Raw genomic sequence first — 12,194 nt, 5'->3', positions numbered from 1 at the left:
GTTGTTGGATGGGAGCCTATCATTTAGAAAGGGTTATTACTGGGCAGTGATTACGTGGCATAGGATCAGCTGCTGCCTATGCAATCACCAACAAAATTAGAGTGAACACAGGAGTTAAACACTTTCTGATATGAGCTAGCACTGCTTTTTAATGCAGGCTTTTGGTGGACTCTGAATCCATATGCCTGATAACCAGCAACTCAGCACTGATCTGTGGTACAGTTTCCTTCCCTTGCACCTGGGCTAAATGAAGGACAACAAGCGTTAGGCAGTCAAGCCCAGCTCAGGTTTGAATGATGACCCAGGGGCAGCGGCTTTGAAACCATCCTGCTCCACCGGCATCCACTCTCAGCAGCACAGGATCTGCAGGTTTTTGTAGCTCAGCAGAGCAGGGAGATCAGCATTTGGTTTTGCTGCTCAAATAGCAGCATGCAGAGCAGATAATGAAGAGCAGATGAAGCAATTTGCTAAAGATCAATATTGCTAAACCCACAAAACTTACTAAGCAAACCCTTTTGTCCTAACCTAAACTAACCTTCTCATGCCGCATTTAAGTGGAAAACTTATTTCAGCAGTAACATCTCCAGCTATAATAAGAAGTGTATCTGTGAGCGATCAGAGAGACCTGGTTTTGTTTTGAAACCTGTTCCACGTAGGTGCAGGGAACAACTTAACAACATGCTGAAAATATAACCAAGCCTTCTACGATAGGCAACAACCAAACTGCTCAGCTTCAAATACCTCCAAAGCTTTAGGGCTGTTTGGCTCTGGTGTTTTCACTGAGACAAAATTGGATCAAAGACAAAAATTGGAAACTCCTCGGGATAGAAAACTTTCTATAGTTTGGGGATTTTGAGTATAAGACTTAGCCAGTGTCTCTTATGCTTTCATACATTACAACTGGTAACTTGATTATAATAAAGTGGCAGCATGGGTGCAGATGTTGCAGCTGCACATGGTGGAAAAGCGTTTCTGCAGCAAGGCAGGCTGCCGGGAAGCAGACCTGAGGGCATCGCAGCTGCTCTTGGCTGGGGCACAGCTGCTCATCACCTCCAGCCTGGCTTGGGGTGGTAGTAACCAAGTTCCCTGCTCTTCAACAACAGCTGGGAAACGTGCATGCTGTCCAAGCTGCTGCCTGCTGGCAGAATGTCACAACACATTTGGTAATCTCACCAAAACTAACACCGAGCCTACGCTTGAACTTCTCACTGTGTGGCGTAGAAAGCAATAGCAAGAAACAAAATTGGTCTAAATGTGATTGTGGAGATTTCACTGCCATCGCGTTACTTTGATATGAAGTTTCTGACTCCTCACTCAGGCAATGTTTCCACTTGCTTGAAAATAACCAAGTAAGCAAATGGCACGCACAAACAGAAAGCTTGTTGACCGTGACTGAGGAATTTTTCAGGTTAGCAAAGTAAAGGAAGTCGAGTGTTTGCATTGGGGCAAAAAAAAAGCCAGTGCTTGTGCCGACAGTGGTCTGTCCTTCCGAGTAAACACTGGGAGACACCAGACTTGCTTGGCTTGGCAGGGAAGCTACTTGCAAGCAGCAGTGATTCCTGTGCATCCTGGCATGGTTAGGAGCTCCTCTGGGCCAGGACAACTGAAAGGAGCCAGGTGAGGTGGCTGGGACAAGTTCAGAGTGCAGAGGGACACCCCAGCAGCAGTTAAAGCGGTATCTTTTAAAACCAGCATGCCAATTATACTTATATTAAGCTGCATAACTCATATGGAGAACTTTCTGGGTTCTTATTCATTAAATCTTCCAGAATGATAACTAATAAACAAATAATCAGCCTTACTGAAGTGCATCCTTTACCTGTATTTGAAAAATATAGTTTGCCTGATAGCTTTCAGCTCCATTACCTGTAATTCACCACAGAAATTTTGCGTACTGAGTAGCAATTAAAATTAGTCACTGCTACCAGGAAGCCTGGAGGAACCAGGCAAGAGGAGGGCTGATAGGGTTTTTCCCCTCCTCCTTTACATAAAAAAAGCTGAGATTTTATAGTTTGGAGAAAGCATATTTCATTTTGGAGGAAGAGGCCAGACACTGTAGGGGTTGTGACACACAATACAACCTATTAACAAGTCATGTAACTTTCTTCTGCTACATTTGTTTGCAAGTACTTTCTAAAAGTTTCTGAAATTAGAAGCACTGTAGCCCAGGATGACTACAGAGGTGAGAATGAAAGGATAAGCAGCATTAATGGGCTCCTACAAAAGCAGAACCAGGATTACATCTAAAACAGGTAGAGCATGAAGGCATTTCTAGCACAAATCTGACTTTTTAAACCTTAAAATATTATTATTATTTAAAAACTAATACTGTAAAATCTTGCCGCAAGGCTACTGGTGGAGGCTCTGAGAAGCTCAGAAAGTAGGGCATGACTTTCAGAAAAACTAAGTAAAATCCTGGGAATGCTGTCACTGCCTTCTACCGGTACGGACCCTATCATTATCTGCAAATTTATCGCATTTGACTAAATATTTAAACAGCTTTTTTTCCAAGATAAAAAATCCTATGTACTAAATATTGCTTTTTAATGTCAAGCCAGATCACTCCGGGCAGCTTGCTGATGAGGTACCTGTATGTACATGTCCTCCAAAACTGCATTTGTTTCTTATTCAAGTACCCAGCTCTGGATCTCTGTCTTTGGAGGAAAGCTCGCAAGGACACAAGAAAACTCTGTCAGCAAAAGCATTACAAGAGCCAGCACTGAACCCTCCACGTGCTGCGTATGGATGTGACCCATGTCTCTGGGCCTTCTCCACTCAACAATGAAGTGGAAAGAAGAATCACTTATAAAAATGGAAAAAGCAAACAAAAGGAGTGCCCTAAAACGAAACCTAGGACAGAATGTCATGGGACAAGAAAAATCCATGAACAAACATTACACAGAATCATAAGTTAAAGACAACAGTTGTTGCATTTCCTTATCCAAAACTTGCTCATGTCCACAACCAGCAATGAAAGAGGATTGGGCAGGTGACTTGCTGCAGAGTAGACGATGCTTTGGGCTAAAGCATCCCAAGTTTTAGCTAGCTGAAAAAAAATTAAGGCATGAGAACAGAGCTTGTGGTCCTTTGCCGCTTTACAAAGAGGACAAGGTCAGGCTGGAGGAGGCATAGAGGCTGGAAACCTCCTCCAACCTCCTGCGTGCAGAGCTTAGGAGCTTCCAGGAGAATCTGAGATGATCCTTGTGACTCGATGCAGAAGACACACAGAGATGGCCAGTTCCAGCTAAGTTTCAGTATGAATCTAGAAACCTGTTTGGCTGAACACAACTTGGAAACCTGAGCCTACAACACCGTTCACTGGAAACGGCAAAAATGAAGGGTGTCAGATTGCCCTGTGTGCTCGTACCAAACATTTTTCCTCAGCTAGCCAGATGTGCACAAGAGTCAGTCCCCAGTGCCAGGGAAGCAAATATTGTTTCCCCAAGTTTCTGGCACAGGGGGACAAATTGTTGCAACAGCTACTTGCACATTCTGCTACCCCAGAGAATATGGGTAAAACAGTCAGCAGAGGCAGAAGGTACAAAAGGGATGGATGCTCCTACGTGGACCAAAGTTTGCACGCACTCTTCCTCATCAAAGACACTTGCCATTTCGTGAAATTATGTTTTCCATCTCTTATTTCAAAGGAGCCTGGTTGATAAATAGAAATAAGCAATATCTAGGAGATGCAAGCGAATTAAAGTGAAGATAAAAGCATTCCATACAGATGACTCCAAGGAGCCTTGGGCAAGAAAAGCATCTACAATTCCTCTGAAAAACTAAAACAACACCCCCCAACATTCAAGAAAGATCAAAACTTGTCAGACAACATGTACTTTTGGTCTGTTTTGGTTTTACGTGCAGCTGAAGCATAGTAATACTCAGGCTTGTTGATTCAGTGGTGGTCTTTATTCAATGATGGTCGAGTTTCCAAGCAGGGGACTGAATCAGTGGTTTCCTTCCCCTGCAGTGTATTGGGCAATCTCTATCCAGCCTGGGGACCAAGATTTTCCATACAGTACATGTAATCCAGTTGACCAGCTGAGGAGCATCAGGTGACTGGAAGTCTGAACATGTCCTCAAGAGCAGAACACACTGACACTTGGTCCTTTGAGGAAGAAATGAGTACAAGTCAAAACATTTGCCCTTTCTAGGTCCTCTATGGGGCCACAGATCCCAGCCACTCACAGAAATCAGTAGCACATCCCTGAGGAGCTTCATCATCCACAGTACAAGTATGCCTGGTTTCAGTTCTGACTTTATCTCCATCGAATCCGTAAAGACCTCTATGTCCAATAAGGAAAGCTTAGCAGTGACTCTAGCTGGTCCTGAAAACCTTGTTTGCAGGACCACAAACCAGAGCCAGGAAGGCTTTGAATAGGGGCTTTTAAGATCACAGAGCTAGAGCTCAACTTCTACTGCATAATTAGGACATCAGCATAATTAGGATGTAAGTTGTGACAAACTTCAGTGACTCTAGTCATGTCAGTGGGAACATTGCCAATGGCCTCAATAAGCCAAAGACTTGCCAGGCTCTCTCATTCCTTCCTTCCACCTCCAAAAGCTGCTGATGTCAAAAGGCACCTGCCACTCTGGCAGAGACAGCCCTGAGAAAGGGGCCCCGGAGGAGGAAACAAAGCAGTAAAGCAAAGAATTCAAATGGATAAAAACAGGAAGGAGAAAATCCTCTCTGTGAAGGTGTGTGAGATTTAGGTGTTTGGTGCTTGGACCCAGCTGGTGGCCAAGAAAATTCATGAGAGAGCCACACTGTGATCCCAAGACAAACTTCCTGCTGTTTTTCCACAAAGGCAGAAGCTGGGTTCCCTGTGTATGTTCACCACCAAGTTTATGGATGAACAAGGGGGTAACAGTATGTAGTCACAAGGAATAAACCCAGTACTCGTGACATCAATTACCTTGGAAGCTAAAGACTAAATGCCAGCACGGTCAGGTCCTGAGCTTTGCTTGCTTTGTGTTCCGAGGCTCTGGAAAATCCCAGACCTGACTGCAGCTCTCTGGCACAGCCCCAGGGATTTTTATGGCTGAGGAGCATTTCTGGAAAGAAACATCTATCTTTTCTGGAGATCAGACAGTCCAATCCAGCTTTCTTATATCAATTCTTTGTAGAATACTAAACATATGCAGTACTAAACGCCTGTTGCTGCTCAGTCCAGTAGACTTTGTCTTTCATTTTCTCCCACTATAGGGAAACGGAAAGAAATTGCATTTTGAAATGACCTGCCTTGGGAGACAGGCCATCCAGAGATCAAAGGAAGTTCTGTGGTGCTACACTGTGGAAAGAAACAATGCCAGAGAAAATACTACTACTGCTTCCTCATGTACTTTGTATTTTTGCCAAGCATATCTTTAAAGCAACTGGCCAACAACCGATTTCCCAAATCCTCTGCGGCCCAGTAAGAAATTAGCCTTATCCCATGTGCAAACTGTGCTGCATGGGAAAGCGGAAAAGCAAAGCAAGGTTTTGCTGCTTTCAGGGGACAAGGAACCATTTACAGGCCCTGAGAAATCTGTCCTCTGCATGGATAGGGGGTGTTTTACAGCTGACATGTTCGCAATGTTTTGACATTCTTCTTTAATGCTGAACAGCTGAAATAAATGTAATCTGAGAGTGAAATGCTGTTCACTCTACATGAGCATGACAAACTATAGCCTACTAGAAGCGACAATGAAATAAAAACGTATCAATTAGGTCATTAGACAATAAAGAAATATTTCAGGGAGAGTATTGGTTTGGCATAAATGTAAAGACGCCCCTAAATCTACTTATACTGATGTTCAGTATTTTTTCCCTTTATTGTAGAGGAACATCCATCTGAGCTTGAAGACTTCAAGCAGAAGGACACCAGGATTACTTCAGCATGCCTTAGAAAATGAAAGCATAGTTACTCTGCTATGGTCTGTGGTCTGGTATTTGTAACTAATCAAGGAGCCTCAAAATACCTCATTTAAATTTGCCTGTGTTTCAAAAACTTCAAAATTCCTGGAATTTTCATTTAAGTGCCAAGGAGCGGTGCTGGAGAAATGTTGTTACAGATACATATTCCATTTCCTTTCCAGAGCAAATCAAGAAAGTGCTGGAACTACTAAAACCAGACATTTTTCTTCTGGCAAAAGCTTAGTCTCGGTACTATTGGATCAATCTAATTTCATGCAAATAAGACACAAACACCTAAAGAAAATCTTTCAGATTAAAGTAGAGCATTTTCCTACCAGTGGCTTGTGTAATGAGAGAGGAATGGGAAAGTTGTTACTAGTATCTTGACCTCTAAAATTTTCCGTAGTAAAAGATATTAATACACAATTTTATCTTGGGTGTGTTTGTTTAACAACAAACCAGTACCCAGTAATGAATAAGACTGGTAATGGGTAAAAGGAACTGCAGTAGACGATGACAAAGGAGTCACCAAGAGGGGACTTTTTCTCTTTGTTCTGTCCCAGCAACTTCATGTTACCAACATTTCCTGCACACCTGAACTTTGCCCAGAACAAACTATTTCGCCACTGTAAGACTGAGCGGGCCTTTTACAATGAGAAATACCTACACAGTATTGTACTGTTTTAACAGAAACTCAGGTTGGCTAGAAAGCTCTATCGATTTTCTGTTGAAGTCAGCAGGAAGGGAGGAGAACAACAGGAAACAACATCGGTTTTCCCCAACATTGGACAGTTTTAAGATTTGTCTGGACAGGGCGCTGGGCCATCTTGTCTAGAATGTGTTTTTGCCAAGAGAAGCTGGACCAGATGGTCCTTGAGGTGCCTTCCAACCTGGTATTCAATGATTCTATGAAACTGCTTCCAAGATCTAATAAATAACAGAGGTGATGGGATTCCTATAGCCCTGCATGGTAGCAGAGCAATACAGACAGTTAACTGGCTGGCCCTAACCGAGAGCCAGCTGATAACCCTGGAGGCTGCTGCTCCTTGTTTAATCAGGAGCTTGCAGATCGCTGGCAGCAGCAGGGCAGATTTTAATCTCGCTGCTCTGCCAAGAGGGCTTCTCATCTCCAAAGGTTCTACCCAGTGAAGGGAATCTACCCAGTGAAGATTCATCCCCACGTGCCCTCAGAGCTCTCTGGGCAATGCCACCATTGCAGATTCCAGCCAAACAGATTTCCTTCCCCAGCTTGGTGAACAACCAAGCCACTGAAAAAAAAAAAAAATCATCTCCAAGCAGCCTTTTGCTCTAAGCACTGTGCTGCAATGACCACCTCTCTTAGGAATTTCCTGTTTTACCTGAAGAAAGAATGACTCCACGCTCTGCACTAAGGGAAATACATACAGAGAGAAAATGCTTCTCCTACACTGATTAGACAAAGACTCCATCTCACTAAAGTATTTTATCCTGTGTTTAACACAAATGACTACTGCGCTGATTCATAAAACCTCTTTGCCATCAGACAGATCATAAGGTCCCCTTCAGTCCTAGAGGCAGACTATAGGAAATAGTCCTATAAAAATCCCAATTTGTCTTTGAGAAAATTAAATTAATCAAATTAAGAAAGATAACGCTTCGTGTCTCAGGAAAACACTCCTGGGTGATGTATGTTGCTTTCAAGGTCTAAAAACCTTTTTAGTTTTAGAAAAAGAATCACCAGAAAAATCAGGGTTTGCTTTCAGACCTTGTCCTAAATAATTACCTTATTTCTGTAGTCCAGTGTAACTGTCGGGCTTATGGCATCCCAGTTACTCAGCATGTCTAAACAAGGTTCCATTCCATTCTGCTACAGGGGAACGGGCCGCCCTGCTCCTGCTGTGCTCCTGCCAGCTGGGGCTACCTCTGCTCACAAGAAACCCAGCTAGCACCATTTCTGCAGCTCCATAAAGACAGTATAATTTTCTTTATTCATCCAGTGCTAGTATGAGCTGGTACACTCCAAAATCAAATTAAATAAGATAAATAATCTGAATCTTTACTTGCTGGCCACTGAAGTCGAAATCACTTTCTCCAGTTAGAACAAAAACTTTGGTGTATTTGCTGTACATTTCCAGTGAAACATTTAAGCTCTATTTGTAAACATCAGCTCAATCATGAAATTAGGGCTGTTAAAGCTGGCTGTGTAGTACAATAACCACTGCACTTTTAAGTGCTGTACAGCACTTTTTTATTGTGCAAAGCCTTGTTTAGTATTTTATTTTTTTTTTGAGCTGTGCATCCCATAATTATCAGGTTTTAAAAGCACCTGTGATGCTCCTACAGGTGCATAACTGAGGCTCTGAGCCAGCTGGTGCCAGATGAACTGCCCACTGTGGGCTCCAAGAATGAAATCCAAACCAGCGTGGGGATGTGATAAGTAAAATGTTGGCTCATCTCTGGATTAAAAATCACTCAGTTCGCTTACAAAAATTATATAAGCAAGAGTTAAACCAAAGGATTCCTACTGCAGCTTCACCAAAGTATATTTCATAGAATTAGCTACATATATGTAGGTTTTGTCCTGAAATGCTCATTAGACAAGTTGACCTAGAGGAACAGACATAGAAATAAAAGCCAAGCGATACAGTATCAGGGTTACCTTCTCAGTTCCTCTCTAGCAACAGTTCTATAGGTATCAGGGCTAGAATGGACAATTACAATAATTTTGCCTAATCTTCCATTAAGGAATTAGGGAATCCCAGAAGGGGATGAGATCACCCATAACCCACTATTCAGAAAGAATTAGAACAATTTAGGATTGAGGGAGAAAAAAAAAAAGGCAAGATCTGGCTTGCAGTCTGCCAAGCACGCGCCTAAGCTGCAGACACTTGTAGCTTCATGTCCTCTAACACTGAAAAATAAACTAGTACCTTCAAAGCAGACACTGGGGGTTTCTCTGCATTATTATCTAAAATAATTTGCATGCTGTACATGTGAATAATGGTACTAACTTCAGAGACACTCCAGTTTGGCTATACTATACCTATTTAACAGGAGAGTACTTCCTACTAAGCAATGAAGTGAAGGCTGAAATTGCATAATGCACTTTTTTCCCCGCACTGAACAACTTGATGAAAACAACAATCACTCAGCTGTGCTGTCCCAGACCAAACTTCAGAGAAATGATCAGGTTTCTGCAATACTCACCGAGATGCGACATCAGGACGGTGTGGTTGCCTTTGTCCGGTGCATTGTAGATCACAGCTGCCATTGCACCCCTTCTGGCTGCCACTTTAATTTTTTCAGCAAAACTGCAATTGCCTCTCTCAATCAGTGCAATCCACGGCATTTTCGTGATGGTGAACTGGGTATTTGCGTCGCAGGCTTGAAGATTAGCAGATTTAGGGATGCCCACGAGCCCCTGAGCACTAAGCAGAGGAGAATTTAATCCATAAAGTCCACATTCACAGTGTTCAGCCACAGTGCTGTTGCTTGTACTGTTGAAGTAGAATAAACTGATAGCAGCTCTCACAGAAAATGCCTCTGTAGTCTCAAAAAAAGTACCAAAAATCACCAGGAAGCAGAAAAACCTGAACTTATCTGCTTGCTTCATGTCTGCATCTATTTTCAGCTGGTGGTAGTTGTCGTTAGCCCACAGACTGCTGAGGAGTTTGAAATTTCAGTTCCAGCAGGAACTTGACACCGCCCAGGTAAGTCCTCGAGGTGTCACTGTACTCAGCTGGAGTGGGGGCTGGGTCAGAACAGCGAGTGACACACCTGCCTGCCAGTACAGATCCAGACTGAAGGACCTGCAAATAACCTTCAGCCCTAATTTCCTACTCCTTTTTCACAAAGCACCCCTCCTTCTCTCCCATTACTGCTCAAATTCTAGCTTGGGTCATACAATCACACAATCATTCAAGTTGGAAAAGATCTTTAAGATCACTGAGGCCAACCCTTAACACTGCCAAGCCCATGACTAAAATATGTCCCCAATCCCCACATCTACACATCTTTTCAATACCTCCAGGGATGGAGACTCCACCAGCTCCCCAGGCAGCCTCTTCCAATTCTTGACAACCCTTTCAGTAAATAATTTCTTTCCCAATATCCCTCCCCTGGTGCAACTTCAAGCTGTTTCCTCTTGTTCTATCACCCATTACTTGGCAGAAGAGACCAGCACTTACCTTGCTACAACCTCCTTTCAGGCGGTTTTAGTGAGTGATAAGGTCTCCCCGCAGCCTCCTTGTCTCTACACTAAAAAATCCCAGTTCCCTCAGACGCTCCTCAGAAGGCCTGTGCTCCAGACCCCTCCCCAGCTCTGTTGCCCTTCTCTGGACACACTCCAGCACCTCAATGTCTTTCCTGTATTGAGGGGCCCAAAACTGAACACAGGATTCAAGGTGATGCCCCATCAGTCAGGGCTATGAGCACTTCCCTGCTCCTGCTGGCCACATTATTTCTGATACAAGCCAAGATGCTGCTGGCTCATGTTTGGCTGCTGTCAAACAACGCCCCCAGGGCCTCTTCCACCACGCAGCTTTCCAGCCACTCTACACCAAGCCTGTAGTGATGCATGGGGTTGCTGTGACCTAAGTGCAAGGACCCAGCACTCAGCCTTGTTGAAGCCCATACAGTTGGTGTTGGCCCATCGATCCAGCCTGTCCAGACCCCCCTGAGAGAAGCACTTGATCCCCTTGTCCATATCTGGACATTAAACAGAACTGGCCCCGACACTGAGCACTAGGGAACATCACTTGTGACTGGCTGCCAGCTGGATTTCGCTCCTTTCACAACTCTCTGGGCCCAGGCATCCAGCCAGTTTTTTACCCAGTGAAGGGTACACCCACCTAAGCCAGAAGCAGCCAGTTTTTTCAGGAGAACGCTGTGGGAGACAGTGTCAAAGGCTTCACTAAGTCCAGGTAAACAATGCACTGTCTTTCCCTCATCCACTGAATCCCTGCTCATCATAGATCAGGTTAGTCAAGCATGTCCTTGCTTTCCTAAACCCATGCTGACTGGGCCTGCTCACCTGGTTGCCCTGTATGTTCTGGGTCATGGCACTCAAGGCATTCAGCTCCATAACCTTCCCTGCCTCCGAAGTCAGGCTGACAGGCCTGTAGTTCCCTACATCCTCTTTCCAGCCCTTCTTGTAGATGGGTGTCACGTTTTCTGACCTCCAGTCAACTGGGACTTCCCTGATTAACCAGGATTGCTGATAAATGATGGGAAGTGGCTTGTTGAGGCCTTCCACCAGCTCTCTCAGTGCTCCTGGTTGGATCCTATCCAGCCTCATAGACTCGTGTGTGTCTAAGTGGTGTAGCAGGTCCCTAATAATTTCCCCTTGGATTACAGGGGCTCCACGCTGCTCCTTGTACCTGTCTTCCAACTCAGGGGGCTGGGTATCCAGAAAACAGCTGGTTTTACTACTAAAAACTGAGGTGAAGGAGGCATTAAGTATCTCAGCCTTTGTCACTATGTTTCCCCTGGTATCCAATAAAAGTGATGATGCTTCCCAAGACCCTCCTGCTTCTATTTCAACCTGAATGTCACTTCACATGACCACGTCATCTTTCATTTAGTGATGAAAGCTCAGGGTTTTCACTTCCTAATGCAATCTGTGATGCAATGACCTTGTTAAAAAGATTAAAAGTGGAGGGAGGGAAATACTGAAAATCCTACCCACCTTATTGACTAAGATAACCAACTCTAAGATAACACTGCATTTCTCCTTTCAGATTCTTTCAGTCATCTGCTCTGTCAGGTCCAGCTTCTTCTGGTGTTTGCAATGACTTGATTTTAACACTGAATTCTACCAATACAAACAATGGAGAATCACCTAAACTGATCACAGAAGCAAACGACCTCTTTCAGTCCATTTTCACACTCCAACTCACTTTCAAGATTCACATGGAGATGTTTGAATAGGTATCACACAACTCTCTTTTTCTGGATACAGGCTCTAGAATTCTTTCTCTGAATTCAGTCAGTGTTGTATTCCATAACAATTACTCGTATCGACTCTTCTTTTCTTATATTAGAACAGAAAAATTAACACCTTACCAATGCAGATCTTGGTTGTCCATCATGAAAACACAGGACAAATTGTAAAGTCATCAAGACTTTTTTCCTGTCATGCTGCACACAGTGTTGAAAGCCAAGAGAAGCTGCAATTGGTGGCACATATTTTGACAGAAGCTTGACCTAGATCTCCTGTAAAGATTCTTTAAAAGAGTAAATATGACTGTGAAGAAGATTCTTGGAAAATTGAAACAGCTTTCAGGTGTAAAAAGAAAATGGGAAGAAATTGAAAGAAATA

General features: G+C 43.6%; 1 protein-coding gene across 1 annotated transcript in view; it reads right to left on the bottom strand.

The window, feature by feature from the left end:
• Window positions 1-9,534, bottom strand: part of RNF128 (ring finger protein 128) — a 39,586-nt gene extending 30,052 nt beyond the window's left edge. The window contains exon 1 of the mRNA XM_069867730.1: window positions 9,083-9,534. Within this exon, the coding sequence (XP_069723831.1) occupies window positions 9,083-9,488 (406 nt within the window). The 5' untranslated portion in view covers window positions 9,489-9,534. The remainder of the gene's footprint in view (window positions 1-9,082) is intronic.
• Between the last annotated feature and the right edge of the window lie 2,660 nt (window positions 9,535-12,194).

The sequence above is a fragment of the Phaenicophaeus curvirostris genome, chromosome 13 (assembly GCF_032191515.1).
Source record: "Phaenicophaeus curvirostris isolate KB17595 chromosome 13, BPBGC_Pcur_1.0, whole genome shotgun sequence".
Lineage (NCBI taxonomy): Eukaryota > Metazoa > Chordata > Aves > Cuculiformes > Cuculidae > Phaenicophaeus > Phaenicophaeus curvirostris.
This window is presented reverse-complemented; position numbering and strand designations above follow the sequence as displayed.